This window comes from Vespula vulgaris, chromosome 1 (genome assembly GCF_905475345.1).
Source record: "Vespula vulgaris chromosome 1, iyVesVulg1.1, whole genome shotgun sequence".
NCBI lineage: Eukaryota > Metazoa > Arthropoda > Insecta > Hymenoptera > Vespidae > Vespula > Vespula vulgaris.
The window spans coordinates 15,980,887-16,001,140 of NC_066586.1; the positions used below are offsets into that span (position 1 = coordinate 15,980,887).

The following is a 20,254-nucleotide window of genomic DNA, read 5'->3' on the forward strand; positions in this document are numbered from 1 at the left end:
ACGACGGTAGTAGCATCAGCATTCGAATTTCACATATCGACGCCTATGCGTCAGTCCGTTCTTCCAATTCGTGCGTGACGCGAAGTTGTCGGCGTATCGCTCGCAGTACTTTCGATATATCAACGTTACGGCGAGACGCGAACGTCGACGCCGTTGGCTCATCTGCCGCGCGAGTGAGCGAACGCCGTGAAGTGTGCATCGCTTTAGTGCCCGAGTTGTGTGTACATATAAATGGCGGCTGACGAAAAATGGTACTTTACAAAAGAACAGCTTATAAACACGCCGAGCAGAAGATGCGGCATCGACGCGGATAAAGAACTAAGTTACAGGCAGCAGGCGGCGAATTTCATCCAGGACATGGGACAGCGACTCGTGGTGTATCCTTTATATCAAATATGAGTGTGCTTTTTCGTTCCCCCCGTACCGCGTCCCCCTCGTCTTTATGCGTATGGTTTTGTCCTATCGGTTTACTTGCATCTCATGCCTTTTTTTCGATTTTTTCTCTGCCTACGAATTTTCTCTTATCATTTTTAGTAATCATTAAAGTTCATGTTAATTTCTTATCGCGAGGCGTTAATATTACGTCGGTCTACTCAATGTATAATGAATGCGACGGAACTGTTTCTTTCCCCTCTCGAGAATTCCACGAAGTCGCGAAATGCGACGTGTTATAAACATGTGTGACGTGCGAGAGCGCGGAGGTCACGCGTCGTCGTCTACGTTTCCCCATATTGAAGTTTCCTGCGTCACACACCTCTCACGAGACGTTTATTTTGTTTTTTCTCCTCATTATGTGCGGAATATCAATCTGTGCACGATCGTGGTTACCACGCGAATTATATCATCGAGTTTGCCCGATGATCGAATTGCCCGTGTGAAATTTAAAACAAGGGCATAAAACAGGGTCACATTGAAATTTACATTGTTTGCCTGGACCAAGTTTGACAGTAGTACCAACCAAAGACAAGTTTTCTGCTGTTTTATCCTTATGCAAGTATGGGTTTCTTATTTTCTATCCTACCACAGTTGCAGTTTTGCTTGCCTTTGAGATACGAGAAGGATCGGCAAGATATATCGCTTCCTTTGCCATCTAGTCGAGCAAACTTTTTAATATATGTAGGTTTGACAATCAAATAGTTTCTCTAATTCTTTTTATTATGATCGTAAAGCTTAATGCTAACAATTTAATGTTTCTTCGATATCAATATCAATTGCTACTCATTCAATTTTGTATTACTGTTTATCTTCCGCATCAATGGAATTTATATGTTTAAATAGGAATTTCATTAAGGTACATCGCATGTGTTTGTACAATTTATTGAAAAAAATGTAGGAAATTTTAATGCTCTAAAGAAATTAAACTATGCGTCTAGATGAATGATGAAAATGAGATTACTTTTTTATATTTAAACCACATAATCTATTAGGTTTCATTTAATAATAGATACAAATGATAAAGATATAAATATTTTGATTTTTAAGGTAGAATTGAAAACAGTACTCTGGATACTTCTCTAATTATATAAAATGTCACATGTAAAAAATTATCTTTTATATCAAAATTTTTTTGTAGGATTGTTCTAGATCTGAAATATTTTGTGTTAAGTTTTTGTTTAGATTGATACAATGGATTAAACATTGTGTTATCTTTTACAACAATCTTCTGTTTATATATTGATGTTAAGCATTATTTTCTATAAAAAAAAATTTACATTCTGTATCGTCTAACTTGTTATATATATCGTTTGACTCTTAAGTAATGTATTATATTAATATTTGATGTATACAAAACAGTATCAAATTAAATATCTAAACTATGGTTTTTTATTTACATTTCAGTATAACTGTATTATTTTCTAATCTTTATAAAATATGATGGTAAATGCCTTTATATATATTTTTGTTAAAAATGTTTATGTATTACTGCTTATGTCTTATAAATCTCTTTATTGATGAAATCAAATATGTACATAATAAAAAATTTAAGAAGTTCTAAGCATCCAGAATATTGATTACCTTATATTTTTAAATTTCTTCAAGAGTACCTTATAATTTTTTAGATTTGTATAGATTAGATAAAAACATATTATCACTAACTGCTAAAATAACTTGAAATATTTAAAATGTAATATATAAATTAAATAAATTATTCTTAATATAAACAATTATTCTATTTTTTATTGCTATGATTTAATATAATGCAATAATTTATATATAAAATTAGTTTCATAATTTTTGGTTAAATCATCCTTTTAAATATATAAAAAGTAAATTCCAATGACATTTATTTTTTAGATGTTATTATATTAAATTAATTAAAAGCCTTATATGATTTTGTATTTCTAATATATTAATCTTATATAAATTTGATAAAGTTATCAATATCTTCTTCTGGTCAATAATGGTATATAAAATTAAAGATTTTCTCATTTTCATTGATTTTTCTAGAAGCATAGTAATTTGATATGATTTTTCACACAATTTGTTCTATATTTATTACTTTTATATTAAACTTACATGTACTTATATACTATTACCTATATATTATTATCTGTATACTTATATTTTCATGTACTTAGATGTTATTGGTTGGTACTACACATATGGTCCTTGATATTGTAATATTTCTCTGTTGCAAGCTTTTAATTGAGATTAATAAAAATTGATGTGTTTATAACTCATAATAACCGTAATCTATAATCAAAAGTTTAATTTATCTAGGAATTACCATCACAAAAGAATTTTCCTTAACTATTGATGTATAGTACACAATTATGCATCAACACAGCAATAGTCTACATGCACAGGTTCTACGTGTTCCATTCGCTGTCACATTTCCACCGGAATTCAATTGCTGCAGCAGCCCTTTTTCTAGCAGCGAAAGTAGAAGAACAACCACGCAAACTTGAACATGTTATCAAAATGGCACATATGTGTTTACACAGAGATCAGCCGCCACCTGACATCAGGTCTGAGGTAGGTATTAAAATTTTTTACCTAAATAAATAGTAATATGTTCATTCTATTGACGCTCTCTTTGTATTTTTTATATATTTTTCTAATAACAAGTATGATTTTATTGCAGCAATACCTTGAACAAGCTCAAGATTTGGTATTTAATGAAAATGTCCTACTACAGACATTGGGGTTTGATGTTGCCATTGATCATCCCCACACACACGTTGTCAGGTGTTGTCAACTGGTTAAAGGTAAGTGTATGTTTATATTTTATAAGTGAATCATATTTTAAGTTGATTTATATTTGAATTAATAAATGGTTGTTATTATTTTTTAGCGAGCAAGGACTTAGCCCAGACGTCATACTTCATGGCATCTAACAGGTGGATACACATTATTTTGTAGTATCTTTTACTGTTAGAGATGATATAGATGTTGACAAGAAACATATTTTCATATTAAAATTGTCAGGCAATAGCTACTGACGCAATCATTCTGGCCTATAAATATTTTCTTTGAATGTAAATATATCTGGAAGCATAATATACTACTAATCTTTGAAAATGATTTTTAGTATCAGGTAACTTTAGGAAAAAAAGTAAGAAAACATTCTATAATCAACTAAAATTATTTAATATTACATTTATTGAAAATATAATTCAATAAAGGTATAAAAGTATAATTATGAAATAAAAGATGATAGTTTATTTTTATATAATTAATTTTTTTTCTATGTAATATCTATATAATTTTTAACAAATTAATTCATTTTGACTGTGTATATTTTATTTTATTTGATTTCAAAATTATTTGAAAAATACAGATTAGTTAGTATCTTTAGGTGGGAATGTTGCGTTACAGTCGTGATAATGTCTGACTTTAAAGAAAATCTATGCCAAAACAAAATGAGGTTCATATCATAAACTAAGTTCACGATGTGGATTTTTATGTAAAGGTAAATTAAATATTCTTAATGTCAAGTGCTATTTTTTTTAACATTTTGTCGTCCGCTGTCACATAAAAGTGACTTCACTCAGCCAGATGTTGTCAGCTGGCATAAGGTAGATGTAACTTCACATTATCAATTTTAGACGGTATTATAAAAATAATTTGATCGTAGATTTGATGTTCGTCTATTTTGAGATTATATGATAAAATTTAAGTGATAGATTCAATGGTTTTTTTTTCAATAAGTATATTATAATTATACTATAAATGACTACGAAAAGCGATTGTGACTACGTAAAAATTTTTGAACGAAATGTGCGGGCATAAAAGTATTAAATTATAACATATAAAATTTTTCTTTTTATACATGCAAATGCATTTGTACAAAATAGTGCATGAAAATCGTGAGCAAAGTGTATATATGACTACATAATAATATTTAGTAATTTGATATAACCAAAAATTAAATATGTTATAACTATAATTACACATAACAAATAACTTAACATTTGTGGAGATTTGAGATTTGCAATAGATATATTTTTTTGTATTAATATATATAACAGATATATGATGAAATCTAAAGATTAAAAGATAATAATAAATATTTTCATTCATTAGATTATTATAATTTTATAACAAATGTATAATATTGTACCATGTTATATATCAATTTAATTTATATGACATATTTATTTTATAGTGTGCATACATATGTACACATGTTATATCATGGCATAATTTATTCTGACAGAGTGGAGTGTAAAGTAGAAGAATAGGAACATAGATTACAATATGTACTGTGTTGATTATTTTTCTCTTTTCTTTTTTAATATAATATTTTGTGACACCAGAAAAGGTAGATTGTCACTAAAAATTTCTTGTTCTAATTATAAATAACTTTCAACTAAGATGTATAGTTTTTAACACAGTTAATATTGTTCTAAGTTTTTATTTTTTTAATATAAAAATAAAATGTTCTTGTTTATAACATCTTATTAGAAAATTATTTCTTAGAAAAATAATATTACTGAAATAATTTGCAATATTATTTTTTTTCAGCTTACACTTAACAACGATGTGTCTACAATACAAACCCACAGTAGTTGCCTGTTTCTGCATCCATTTAGCATGTAAATGGTCCAATTGGGAGGTAATAATGTACTACAAATTCCTATATTGTTTTATTTTTATCATCTATTTTTGGTCATTTATGATGATAAGTATACTTCGTACAAAATAACTACACATTTTCATATAATGAAAAAATGTGAAATACTATATTGTTATCTTTTATTACAGATACCTCAGAGTAATGAAGGAAAACATTGGTTTTGGTACGTTGATAGAACAGTAACTTCAGAACTACTACAACAACTTACAGCAGAATTTCTACATATATTCGACAAATGTCCGTCGAGATTAAAAAGGAAAATAATGAGCATTTCTGCTAATCAAAGCCCGAGTATCAATCACCCAAGTTTGCCAAATTCGCCATTTGTGAGTATTTCTATACAATAATCTAATATTGTAAATAAAAGAAATTGTTTTCTGAAATCGTATGCTATTATAAAAAATTTGTTTCTTCCAAGTGAGCATATTCCAATAAAATATTTGATGTTTTTACAGGATGCTGAACCACGAAAAGTTCAATCTCCAGCATCGGCGGCAGACGGAGGGCCAACATTTCATTCTAATCGGCCGCATCATACAGAAAAACAGGAAGAAAAGAAACAACTTCCTCCAACAAACACAAGACCACCTGCTGATTATCGTGAATATCGAGAGAAAAAAGAACGTGAACGTTTAGAAAGAGAAAAAGCAACAACTCCAGTTACAAGTGTTCAAAGTCATGCAGTTGACATTAATAAGCATCATTCGCATCATCATAAACCTGTGTCCGGAACAAATATACCTAATAAGCATTCCGTGCCACCGGGGCAAAAAACTACATTACATCATAATCATCATCATAGACAAGAGATGAAAGTTAGTCAACCAGTACCACAAAGGCATTCTACAGGCAACCAGCCGCGAGAACCCAATCGTGATCCTAGTAGACAAAGGATACAAAGGGAATACAATTCTAGTAGTAGTTCAACTAGTAGTACGGTGCATTCTCATGGTCATACGATACATCAAACAAAGGATGTAAATGTAGACAACACTTTACCAGATATTACATCACACAGATCTGATGTTGCTACATTGCCAGACAATCTCAGCAATAACAACCATAATTTACAAAGGTTAAGCACAATGGATGGAAAACATCAATCTCATGACAAAAGAGTCTATGATCCAAGGCATAAAGCTGTAGATCACAGGAAAGATGGAGAACAAAAAACATATAACAAATATCCTGATTCGTCGAGAGATAGACAGCGGAAATCTGATACTTTGGAACAGAGATGTGAAGAAGTACGTAAACTTATAGAAAAACCTTTACCATTTCCAAAACCAGCATTGGATGTACAACATGCTGCCAATATACAGAAACAATCTTATCATGGTAAATATAGTCAACCGGATAAACCACAAGGAAGCACCAGTGCGTTTATAAGTGATATGAAACCGATCTCTATATCTCAAAACGCATTTTCTCAAGAAAAATCTCCGACGGCCCTCGCGTCTTCTCTGCCACAAATCTCACAAAAAAGCATATCTTCTAAGCCCACGATAAATCAGCATTCTGCTTATGGTGTTCCACAAACGTTAAAAGATTCTATTAAGAATGGAAATTCTCAATCCTCGTGTTTAACGTCTTTAAATAATATAGACGATCCAAAAGCTGAAAAACGTCCGCGACACGACGAATTGATCGAACAACAACAAAATTTGTTACAAACGCCAACGACCAAGCACAAATCATTGTTTAGTCCGGAAAAAGTGCAAACCAGTCGGGAGTCTCACTCTCAGAGGCCTAAATCGAAACAAAAAACGCCACCTTCGGCTGTTAAAGTTCCTAAAGAACGTGCACCAGAGACACTAACTGGTCTTAATTTGGTGTCACCATTCGCGAGTCCGCCAGGTTTACAACAAACTGATTCGATGTCAATGAAACGTTCAGCTAGCGATGCATCAACGATATCTCATAAAAGGCATCGGACTACAAGTTCTAGTGAAAACGAGCCCCAGTTGAAAATGAAGATAGAAGATACGTCAAGTTTAGAGGCCATGAAGATGCTTGGTAGAGTACCAGAGCTTATCCAACCAATTAGAGATAATCCTTCGTCAAATGGTAGAAGTACTTCAGTGGCTAGCGATTTGCAACCTCCAGAATTAATCAAACCGTTTGAACCGGAACCTGTGATTTCTCGTTTTGGTAGTATGGTTACAAATGGGTTGGACACAGGCGTCGAGGCTCAACAACAACCAGTGCAAATGGAATATTTGTCACCAATGAAATCGGCTCAAAGTATAAGTGCTCTATTGCAGGAACCTTTAGCTCCGTTGCCATCTTTATTGCAAGGAATGCAGCAATTTAGTAGTCAAATAACATCACAACAAGCGCATCAGGAGCAAGTTGTTCAGCAAGAGCAACAACAGCAGTCGCAACAGTTGCCGCAGCAGCAGCAAGCACAGATGCAATTACAAGTACAGTCACAGACACTGCAACATCAACATCAACACTCGCATCAACACCAACAACCTATAACTTCTCATTCATTGTTACTTCCTGATAGCCAATTAGCAGTACAAACACAGTGCATGACACTGCCTTCATCAATGAATGAAACGTCTGTAGTTTCAACGGTCGATATTAGTGTTCTATCTGCTCCGGTACAAAATAATACAGATGGAATAGTTCAGACCGTACCAACAACAGTACAGCCAACAGTGCCGATAGTGGTCGAAGAGAAGAGAACGGAGCATCATAAGAGTGAAAAGAAAAAGAAAAAAGAAAAACACAAACATAAAGATAAGGAGAAAAATAAAGAAAAACACAAACACAAACACAAAGATAAGGACAAGGAGAGGCATCGTGAAAAAGACAAGGAGAAAAATGAGGAGACGTTACCGGCTGCACCGATCAAGATAACAATACCTAAAGAGAAATTAAATCTCAGTGGTGAAACGACTGTTACCAGTGGCGGTACTGTCGTCATACCTGAGAAAAATAAATCACCTCAAAGTACCGGTTTGAAGTTGAAAATTTTAAAAGATCGATTGAAGAGTGCGGAAAATGTACCGAGTACGCAGGCTCAACCGGTGCCACAGGCACCGTTAAAAATGAAAATTCGAACGGACGCGATCTGGAGAAGTTCAACAGGTAGCGTACCGGTAACGACGACAAGCGCTTCGACGATCGCTAGTGTACCGGACTATTCGGGTGATGGTCGAAAAAGAGAAAGAATCGATGTCAACGAGAGTACGTCGAACGTGGTTCCGCCGACGAAAAAGCAACAGCAACAACAACAACAGCAACACCATCATCACTATCATCACCATCAGCAGCAGCAGCAGCAGCAGCAGCAACAACAACAACAACAACAACAACAGCAACACCAACAACAACAACAACAACATCAGTCACAGCAGATCTCATCGATGGCCGCCGGTGGTTACAGTCAACATCGTCCTGGGGAAAGGCAGAACGGCAGGCACTATAGTTCAGGCAGCAATAACAAGGTACGTGGAGGCGGCAGAGGCGGCCGCCAGTATATCAAGCGCGGGCTACCACCATCAGGATCGGCTGGCAATTTCAATATAGCCGGTCAACGTGACGGCTATTATCAGCAGGATACCTATAGTAATATCAATGTCCATCATTCCTCTAATCATCCTTCGTCATCTAATAGAACTGATACAGCCTACAACAGGGCTACTCACGTCGCCCAGGCTGATTCATATTTTGCTAACTTCACCAATTTTCCACCGCCCTCGATATACAATCCTGCCGCCGCCGCCGCCGCCGCTGCCGCCGCTGCTACCGGATACATGTATGACCCTGCTATGAGTTATTATCAACAATATCAGCAGCAGTACTCCATGTATCCGGCGGGCAATGTCATAATGACACCGGATGGCGCCATCGATACGTCCGTTCCACCACCCTCATTACCTCCCAATGTACGTCGAAGTCCCGTTATGATTGTACGACCGACTCATCAGTCGGGCGTGTCTACTCAGCAAGAAACTGACAAACCGCCTCCGTTGCCTACCGGACCACCCCCGAGTTCTTCTCCACCCCCACCCCCACCCCCAGAGTAGTTGCGACTGCACTCAATTTTTTTTTGTAGTAGATTTAATACGTAGCTCACGAAGTAGTGCTTAATTTATGAAAAAAAGAACTATCTCTCCGATCCGTTATCCGTGCTTGTCAGCAAACTTTTTAATCAAAGGTTCGGAGAATCTTTTGTATATATCTCTTTTATAATTCGTACAGTGTATGTATATTATTCATTATCAAATCTAAGAGAATACCTATTAGCCAATTTTTTTTTATTTCATGTCGATAAATATCTAATATTATTTTTACATCACATTAGGTTAGGGTATACTATGACACAGAATGTTTATTAAGTTTAATTGATTATTTTTAGATTATAAATCTATAAGTATGTAGAGAGTGAATACGATTCTTGCTTCGACATAGCACGGATAGGAGAAGAGTGGTTGATTATTTTGTAGAAGTAAACTCTCTGTCATTTTTTTACGGAAGAAGTGAATTTTCTACTTGCCTCTGTTATCCCTGGACTCCTAAAGTTTGTGAATGGTAGATGTAGCAGCATGGCATCGTACGATATCTTTTACCTTTGTTATATATTACCACATCTATCTTTCCACCTTTGTACCTGTAGCATATCTTTTTAGAGTACTTTGCAAGCATATGACTTCATTAAAGTATATACGAAATGATTATTATTCAACCTGAAGATAATCATTCAGAAGACGATGACAACAATAGGAAGACAACGACAAATGTGTGTGAAAAGGTATTTTAATTTTGTTGAAAGATTTAAAGAAATCTAGCGAATATGAATATTAATTTACTACGAATTTATGAACATATGAAGACTATGACCTTTTAAAGGTTTTTTCATTGCAAAGACAATGTTCCTTGAGAGAAGAAAATTCTCGGCTAGGCTTTTAAATTTTTCCCAAAATATTTTACAGCAAAAAATTTATTTCTCTATGTCGACAGACTATTTGTTAGTCCTAAAAATAGTAAACTAATTGAAGTGATACAAATATTTACTTTTATTTGTAACTTAACTTCAAATTGTCGGATTGATGTTGTTAGTTTAGATTTTCTTTTTCTTTTTTCTCCTTTATTGTTATTATTATTATTATTATTATTATTATTATTATTATTATTATTATTATTATTATTATTATTATTTTCTTTTCTTTTTTTTTTAAGAAAGGAGTAGCAAAAGTTATAAAATTTAAAACATACCAAACACTGCCAGATACCAGAGAGGAAAGTTATATTACACGTTTTTTCATTTTGTGCTTAATTCTTTTTCTTTTTTTGAAGTTTGGTAAAGTTGATAAGGGATTAATATATATTAAAATAATGAAAACAAGGAATAATTAAGCTTTCCTTAATTTCTTATTGATATTTATATTTTTGAGGAAATATAGCAAGATATCGATGAAAGTGAATCAAAAAGAGCTTACGAGCTTATTGTTGCGAAGATATTTGACTTAAACATAATATTAACTTTGCTTATTGAATACTTTCCTTTGCTGGCAAAGGATCATGAAGCAAGATGTTCTTAGAACAAGAATGTTCTAAGAAATACATTATCGTGTAATAACTAGTACTTTCAATGTAAAAAAACGAATTAGATAATTTTTCTATCAATTGTTTATAAAAAATTATATAAACGGTATGTGTGATGAAAACTACCAAGAGTAAATTAGTAAATAATTAAGTAATCGTTGGAAAGCTTCAATATTCTAAACAAGTTACAATTTTTTATCTGATCTAACAATTTATTCAAGTTTTTTATATGCCTATTCAATGGCAAATTATACAGATACAGAAGATTTATTCATCGTATTAATTTATATTTATTATTTCAGTTATTCTTAGTGAAAAGATATATTTGAGTTACTCTTTATTGAAAGTTAAAAAAAAATCATTTGCAATTAATTTGTAAAGAAGATAATAACCAATAATTTAAGAAATTATTTGTAAAGTTATATAATTCTTTTTTTTCCCCTTCCCATTGTATCATATAAAAGGATTTCTAAGAACATTTTTATTGTAATAGGAAAGAGGAAAATGCATATAAACAAACATCACAATTAGTACAATGAGATTATTAATATGTAATATCACCCGAGAAACGCGCGCGCGCGTGTGTGTGTCTATATATATATACATACATATACACGCATACAAGCATATAGATGCCTTAGATCGTAAAGATTCTAAAAAAGTCAGTAGTATAATGACATGATAATTTTTTTTCGTACTTAGTTATTTTCTAATGCAGCTTTTTTTTCTCATTTTTTATTTCCATTAGATTCTTCCTTTTACCATTATCTGCTGCACCAATTATAATGATTTAATACGTGTGTATCATTGTAAATTTAATACTTGGACTGATTATCGTCTTTTTCGTAAGAAGATACGATTTATATATTTAAGTGTTTTAAACAATTTTAAGAAGTAAGAGTTAGGCAGTCAGAACAGGATAGTGGGTGTATTAGAAATTTATCCTTATATTATCTACCTGTTTTGTTTAATAGAAAGAAGTTTCTATAATTGCAATTAAGTCTTTATTATCAGAGTGTTTAATTGCTCGGCTAAGTACACTTTATATTTGTCTAAATATATTTAACCATACGGGAAAGGAAAGTTTATGCGATATATATATATATGTATATATATATATATATATATATATATATATATATATATATATAGACTAAGTGTTGGAAAAATTTTTGACTAAAATTATTGATAAAAATTTACGCGCGAAATTAATTTGCCAATTAATGAAATATGAAATTAATAAATATAGTAATAGGATTGTGTATAAATTTCATATTGTATATTTTATTCGTACAATGGTTTTTTGATTTGTAATTATTGATTAATCGTAGCAATGTAGCAACCGTATTAATTTTATTTATTTTCTCAATTCATTTAAGATGAGGAGAGTTTGTCATATTATTTTGATTACTCGCGTTCTAAGCTGTACATGCAATGGAACACAAAGAGTACTGATAGAACAAATATTAACTCAGGAATGTATAGAGAAAGAAAGAGAGAGAGAGAGAAAGAGAGAATGAAAGTCAGAGTGCATAAGTAAAAAAAGGGGGTGGGAATGAAAGAGATAGAGAGAATGAGAGAGAGAGAATGGGAATGAATCGAATAATATGCTTAATATATGAATTATATATATATATATATATATATATATATATATATATATATATATATATAGTAATATATATTATGCATTTATATTATTGACTGAAAATGCGTTTATACTATACAGAATAATGTGCCTATATGCACATTTACAGATCATTTGGATTATAATAATATTGTGACACGATTATCATTAATGTAAAAAAAGAAAGAAACCAATTTCTTGCTGTGACATAACTGTAATTATTATAGCGATATAAATTGCTTTCGCACTATTATGCTAGTAGAAGTATACGCGTTCTATTTGTGAAATCATTATGATCATAGTGATTATTTCTTTTTTTCCATGCAAATTACCATTAAAAAAAGAATGCTTTGCAAGTTTTCAAAAGAAAAAGAAAGACAAAAAAAAATAATAAAAGTATAAAATAAATTGGGTTTTGCATGGAGCGAGAAACTATTTTTGATGGGCACATGTACTAGTAAATAGACGTTTTTATTTTTCTCTTATCGTTTCTGTGTATAAGTTTTACATGCGCAAAATAATCTGGAAGTTGAAAAAGGCTAAATCTTTTTGGAAAGAATAGAATAATAGTATACATCTCGAAATAGTGTAGATAGTAGAATATCTAAAATATCATTCAAAAGACGAAAGAACATTATTTTCCCTTTGATTACACAATTCATTACATTATAATATTTCTTATGTATATAAGTTACATAACAATGTTTGTATTCATGAAAGAGAAATATCTACGGATCGTTCTATTCTTTCTTAATTGATTAAAGCTTATTATAACATGAGCGTTAATTCTTGTTTAATTCGAATGTGTGTTCATAGTGTATACAGCTGAAAGGTATCGTAAAATCTTATATAAAAGGAAGATATGAAGAGATATATTTAGAAGAATAAAAATTATGCGTTATTTAAAAATTGTGCACTCGTGGCAGGTACTACGTTACGGTACGGGAAGACAAAATAATTGCTAAGGTAATTCTATGTAGCTTTTGTATTCTTTGACTATATGGAGTATAAGAAAACGAAAGAATGAGCGAGAGAGAGAGAGAGAGAGAGAGAGAGAGAGAGAGAGAGAAAGGGAGAAAGGGATATAACCCATAAATAAATAAATAAATAATAAAGAAATTGATAAAATAGGTTAAACAAAAAAAAAATACAAACAATATAGGCGCGCGTATCCACTCACGCGTGTGAGCGATGCTTGACATGAATGATATAAATAAAATAAAAAAAAAGTAAAAAAATAGCAAAAATGTAAATGTTAAGGAGATTGATGGGAGAGAATTTTAGTAAAAAAAAATGTATAAATGCGGAAATACACAAAAAAAAAAACAAACAAACAAGTGCGTCAAATATGTACACAATGTATAAATTTTTTTACTTGCCGCGTATGTTATCTGTTTTCTTTTTAAGATCGTGCATCGCGCTTGCAAAATCATTTATAGGCATTGATTGCGTTGAAAATAATTGTTAACGTTACCACAATTATACAAATGAACAATTTCAGTACTTAGATATAATCGAAATTAATAATAATAATAATAATAATAATAATAACAATAACAATAATAATAATAATAATAATAATAATAATAAAAGAAAAAAAAACAAAAACCAAATAAAAGAAAATATATAATGCGGCCTATTCCTTTTCGAATATATATTATATTTTATCACACGGAAATGGAATTATTAATTATTATGGATCTCCTCGATAGGATTGACCCATTAGACGACGCACAGCAGGGATCGTATGCGTCATGTGTTTGACCAAGAATAGTAATAAAAAACACACACAAATATATATATATATACATACATATATATATATATATATATATATATATATATATATATAAAAACAACGGAAATAAACGTTCTGTGAAAACGAAACGTACCTTAGTAATTATTTTGTCTCTTTCTTCACATAATACCATAATAATATCGCACATCGTATCGCCGCATTTCTTTATGTACTAACATATCACTGCTTTAATTTATGATATAGGAACGTCATATGAAATGTAAAACTTTCATTATATGTCATATACACGCATATATACTATATACATACTTAAACAGAAACACACACACTAATATATATATATATATATATATATATATATATATATATTCGAGAAGAATACGTGTTTTACGAGGATTAAGTTATTAGGCTATCCTGTCGTCGTTTCATTTGATGCTTGTTTGGTGAAGGTTAAACTACAGAAATATTTTTTAAACATTTATTTCTTTGTGTTTTCCTTTCGTTATATGTATGTATATATGTATGTATATATACATATATTTGTATAATTATGCACGTGCATGTTCTATAAGTGTATGCGCCTATATCGTATTATTGTGCACAGCATGACGCATAATAGTTTTCCTCCGTATGCCCTCCCTTCTATTTAATCCTACACTTTATAGTAAGCGACGTTGTATTTAGTCTCCTCTTTATCTCTCCTTCTTCCTCCCTCTTCCTCTCTCTTACTCTTTCTCTCTTCCCTCTCTCCCCCCCTCCCCCCTCTTTCTCCTCCCTCTCTCCCGATACTCCCACTGTTTCTTTAGGTAAATCAATGCGCATTTCTATGCTATATATTTGATGACTTCTTTCTAAAGATTGCTTCTTCATCATCCGTTCACTTCATCGTAATACAATGCTTTAGCACAATGTGATCTCGTGCAGTTGAATTATAGTTTCAGTATTGTAAGAGAAATCTTTCGTATATTCGAAACTTAAAGTACAGAAAATGAAACATAGACGAGTTAATAGAACTGTCTTTTTCATTAATCATTTATTTATTTATTTATATATTTATTCACTTATTTATTTATTTTTTATTTTTTTCTTCGCGTAAATACTGGGATATAATCTTTTAAAAGATACCTGCTCTTCTCTTGTAAAAATATTTGATAAGAATAGCGAGTTATCGATTATCCGATTATAGATCGATAGATCCATATCTCATTGTTCATTATTGATTTTAGGAAAGGCACACGTCCAGTCATCACAAGAGTACCAGCAAAGTGTCACAAAGTCAACAATCCCACGCTACGTAGTATCAAGATATCCGGATAAAACGGCATCAGTAAGCCGACATAATAATTTAGGATATATATATCTATATATATATATATATATATATACATCCATATATATATATATATATATATATATATATATATATATACACACACACACATATATATTCGTCGAAGAAGTGCCCTGATTGATGTGCGTCCACCTCGGAAGTCATTCTATTTGTTATATTCCCACCAATCGAAGAGACAACTCCCGATGCACCTGAAAGTCTACGATAAAAGATACTTCGAGGCTTCAACGACGACGATGACGCCGACGACGACGGCGATGACGACGAAAGCGACGACGACGATGACGACGAAGATGATGACGTTATCGAAACAAAACTACGAGAAAAAGAAAATCGATTTCTTGTCAATCGATTTTGAATGTGCGACAAACTCGTATAAAAAGAGAAGAGAAAGTTTTTTTCATTCATATCGTCGTTTCGTGTCCTGTCGGTGTTGGTGGTTTTGTTCTTCTTTCATTTTGCTCTTCTACATGCAACAGTGTTTTTTAATTTTTTTCTTTTTTTTCTTTTTTTAATTATATTTTTAATTATCTTTCTCACATTTTCATCCCAAACGAAAGAAAACAAAGATATATGACGCTTACACAAACGAAAAGGACGTGTAGAGACTAGTAAACTCTTACGTTAGCCAAAGTTTAACGTAAATCGAATTTTGATTCGTAAGAGGGATGCTTCTTTCGAAATATTAAATAGAAACATTTTGAGGGAAATAAGGAGAAAAAAGAAAAAGATATTCTCACTCAGGTCGATTTAGATCGCGATAGGTAAATAAGAGAAAGCGGCTTTACTTCGTTCCAGTCCGCAGACCTTTTTTTTTGCGAACGGATTCTCTATCTCTATTTCTCTGTCTCTTCCCCTCCCTCCCTCCCTCTATCTATCTATCTATCTTTGTATCTATCTTTGTATCTATCTATCTATCTATCTATCTATCTATCTATCTATCTATCTATCTATCTATCTCTCTCTCTCTCTCTCTCTCTCTCTCTCTCTCTCTCTCTCTCTCTCTCTCTCTCTCTCTCTCTCGCTCTTCTATTTTCATTTACATTATATTCTTAGTTCCTCATTTTTGATCATTGAATTCATTGAACTTTTTCAATGATTATGAGGTTGCCAATGAAGCTGAAACGCATCTATGGTTTTCACAATTGCAGTCAACTCTGCTTTGATAAATAATTGTGGATATTACTTGTACTATTCGTCTGTTTGCTTATTTTTTTACTATATTTATTGTATTTTTTATGTACGATTTAATTCATAAAAATCTCCTTATTTCTATCAGAACATTGAATCGTTGGACTTTTATATATATATATATATTTATATAAATATATATATATATATAAAAACGACAGATTATAAAGAACAATAAATCATTAGTTTAAACATCAGCGGACAAATAATACAAGAATATCTTAATTTGCTTAGTCGTCATTTAGTGACTATTGCAATATTGTAAAGCTGTATTGTGAAACTGTTTGCGTCAAGGTTGCGTCTTGTAAACTAACAAAATAGCTTCAGCCTCTTTTCACTTCACCTTCTCTCATCTTTGTTCCTATATCTATTTTTCTTCCTATCCTTCTGTCTATATACATATATATATATAAATATATCTATAGTAATTCTATATAATTCTATCTTGCATAATTATTTGCAAGAGCGTTAAACATTTTGTGCTTTATTCTCAACGATCAAATCGATTATCGATCGATTCGTTGCATGAGGACATTTTTGATAAAAGAATTTCGAAGTTCCTTAGATCAATTATATTGAACGTTTTTCTGCTTTTTTCTTTCTCTCATTTGTTTTTAATAATTTAATACAAGTTCTGGAAGGGATAGATGAAAAATACGTATTGCGTGTGTCTCACGTTCACTTAAATTGACTTTTTATTTTCTTCGGAAAGCGTGATATACACAAGTGTTTTATATATTTAGAAGTATATTTTAGATTGTAGTACGGCTCTTTTTACAGATCGTGCATTTACAGTTGTTAGCAGCGTGCCGCATAGTTTAATCCCTTCACAGAACCTTAACTCCTTTTGAGAACATAAATGTCCCTGTCGACGAAACGATCCGTAGTTGGTCAATGAGTAAGCACACGAGGTAAACTTGAACCACGTCCAAGAGGTATTTATTCGTGTCTTTATTTTTTTTTTAATTTTTTTTCTTTTGTTGATGTAAATAGCCGTAACTGCATAATGTAATAAGTAATTCGATTATACTATCGCCACTTAGTATAAAAGACTATCGATAAATAATTAATATTATTGTCAGACTGTAAATAAAATTATTTTGTATGCCAAAATAAACCAAATGTATAACACTGATACACGATGTTAACACGAACGCATTACACCGTATACACAGAGAACACAGAAAATGTGTAATAACGCTTGCTGAGAGAGAAACGATCGTGTAATAGACCTTAATTTTCGTATATACATATACATACGTCTCGATTATTCGAGGTCACACTTTTGAAAATATATAAGATAAATGATATTTCCAATCTTTCTTTTTTTTCTGTTAGATGAAGAATTCATGTTATTCGACCAACGATCCCAATGTGTTTAAAAATGATTTAATTTTTTGATTTATCTTGTTTTTGTTTTTTCCTTCTTTTATATATTCTACATATAAAACCAATCAATCTCATTCTCTCATCCTTTGCACATCTTTTCTCTCGCTGTGCATATCAAAACCGCACCGAATGACAAAGTACGAACGATCACTGAGAAGAGGAAAAGCTATGTTCGTTGTTCATTACGATCGAATGTATTATATGTTCGAACATTATATCGATAAAGTAATATGCCTTTAAAGCGTTCCTTTAGCGAACAATTATAAACATATATTATATAAATATATATTAGCAGTAAACGCTTTCTTGTTCTCGGCGCGATAAAATACGCGTCGGCCATTTTTTCCAAACGCAAGAATATTTTTCATTTTCAATTAATATTAATATGAAAAATGAAAAAAACTTTTACATTTCAGACAGAGCGTGGATTTCTATGCGATATAAGCACAATTGAAGAAGAAAAGAAAAAAAAAAAAAGAAAAAAATTTCGGAACAAAGTTGAATGAAAAAAAGTTTACACAAAAAATATGCAAAATATAAACAAAAAAAAAAGAGCAAATGTGCATTGTAAATGGATTTTTTTCGAAAATATATAATTTTCGAATCAACTTCAACATTTACTTCATAAAAATGTGTATTTCTTGAAGTTTCAGCTTTTTGTTCTTGTACGATAGAAGTGACGTTTATTGCTAATCGTTTTTAATTAATAGATAATGTTTAATGTAAAGCGTACATACGTCGCTGAGGCAGCGAGAAATAATAAGGAAAATCGTATCGCGAGTCGGTGTTGAAAAATGACAGCGATATGAGAAATGACGAGATTCGATCGATGGCATTATCGGCAGTGTTTTCCCGAAATAATAATAATAATATTAATATTAATAATAAATAAATACTAATAATAATTTAAATAATAACAATAAAAATAAAAAAAAAATATTGAAAATCCCATTGCTTCTCGACAAAACAGGAAAGTTTTAATTGTTTTTTCTTTCTTTCTTTAAAAAACCTTTAGTTTTTCCATGTTCGAGGAGCATATAACGATGAGAATAAAATTTAAAAAAAACGAACGCGAAAGAGCCAAGGGAATAATAACCTACGTCCGTGATGTATATAAACTTTAGTATATAAGAAGTTAGAAGAAGAAGGAGCGACGATTGGAGGAGAATATATATATATATATATATATGTATGTATGTATGTATATATATATATCTTACTAATTATCGTTCGCAAGTCGTGCATTTGTATTTCGCGCGTATTTGCTCGCGCATCTCCCCCTTCCACTTTTTCCCCCATTCAGCTCGACACTCCTACCAAGCTCGATGAAACTCGGCGTCATTGAAAAGACGTTCGGGTTTGGAAAAAACCTCAGTTGCGAAGATACGAGCATACAGTTCGTACGGTTCACTTTAAATCGTGTATGCGAGTATTCCTCCTTCCGATTATCATAAAAATTGAATATCTTTGTTCTGTTCGTCACGTTATTCATATTGATGAAGAGTTCGAATTTCTATAATAAGTGAATTTTATTTCTTTACTAATTGCTCTCGCTAATCGGAGAAAAGAAAAGTAAATTAAAAGTTCATTGTTTATTATTATTATTTAGAAAGATTTGTTTCTGTTTTCCTTTAGGAGTGGTGATGAATCATCTATTGAAGAGAAAACCACGTGAATTTTTGTCGAATGACGAAAATTCATCAATCTCTTCGATATGAGATCGTAACTACAAAATATCAAAACTGAAATAAACAGTTTTTAATTGTATTCTTATAGAATAAGTTCTATTTTTATGAAAAAAAATGAAGATAGAGGAATGCTATTTAATTTAAAGTATCGAACATTCACTTATATCATTTTTCTCAAGTAAAACTTCAAATTAAGTTATATATATATATATATATATATATATATATATATATATACATATATATATATGTATATATTTCTTTTCTATTTCAAGTGCTCCTGAATAAATAAGTTTTCTGTATCTATTGTGAGAATTTCGTTTTAAAAAAATGAAAGATATTACGTTTAGGAATACTTGGAAACGAGCTAAGCTTGCCTACTAATTCAGGACGGCGTTAGAAAGTTATCCTTAATAAAGAGAGCAACAACAAAATAACTAAAAATATGATATATTAATTGTCTTTATTATTTCTCCTTTCCAATTATTTTAAGTTCGAAAAAAAAATAATTTATAATAGTTTTAGAAAGTAAGCTATATTGGAGTAATGAAAATTTTTAATAAAATTTTCTCAGAAATATGATTGTCAACTTCATGGAAAATCATTGAAT

General features: G+C 31.2%; 1 protein-coding gene across 3 annotated transcripts; it reads left to right on the top strand.

Moving 5' to 3' along the window:
* Nucleotides 1-64: 64 nt before the first annotated feature.
* On the top strand, nt 65-20,093 carry LOC127068764 (cyclin-T-like). 3 transcript variants are annotated; one of them, XM_051005086.1, is made up of 9 exons: nt 65-377; nt 2,766-2,976; nt 3,086-3,209; nt 3,296-3,341; nt 4,969-5,059; nt 5,209-5,406; nt 5,536-11,745; nt 11,792-14,970; nt 15,252-16,245. In XM_051005086.1, exons 1-7 carry the CDS (start codon nt 232-234, stop codon nt 9,118-9,120), a joined length of 4,401 nt encoding a protein of 1,466 aa, XP_050861043.1. In that variant the 5' UTR covers nt 65-231; the 3' UTR covers nt 9,121-11,745; nt 11,792-14,970; nt 15,252-16,245. The 3 variants fall into 3 exon arrangements, with proteins under 3 accessions (XP_050861043.1, XP_050861045.1, XP_050861044.1); XM_051005088.1 differs by lacking the exon at nt 11,792-14,970 and having other exon boundaries at nt 5,536-8,538; nt 15,252-20,093; XM_051005087.1 differs by lacking the exon at nt 11,792-14,970 and having other exon boundaries at nt 5,536-9,845.
* Nucleotides 20,094-20,254: the final 161 nt, after the last annotated feature.

Excerpts from the sequence above, each read along its gene's own strand:
- LOC127068764 (XM_051005086.1), top strand. The coding sequence starts at position 232 with ATGGCGGCTGACGAAAAATGGTACTTTACAAAAGAACAGCTTATAAAC. Across the intron at positions 3,342-4,968 it reads TACTTCATGGCATCTAACAG|CTTACACTTAACAACGATGT; the intron begins GTGGATACACAT and ends ATTTTTTTTCAG. Across the intron at positions 5,407-5,535 it reads GTTTGCCAAATTCGCCATTT|GATGCTGAACCACGAAAAGT; the intron begins GTGAGTATTTCT and ends ATGTTTTTACAG.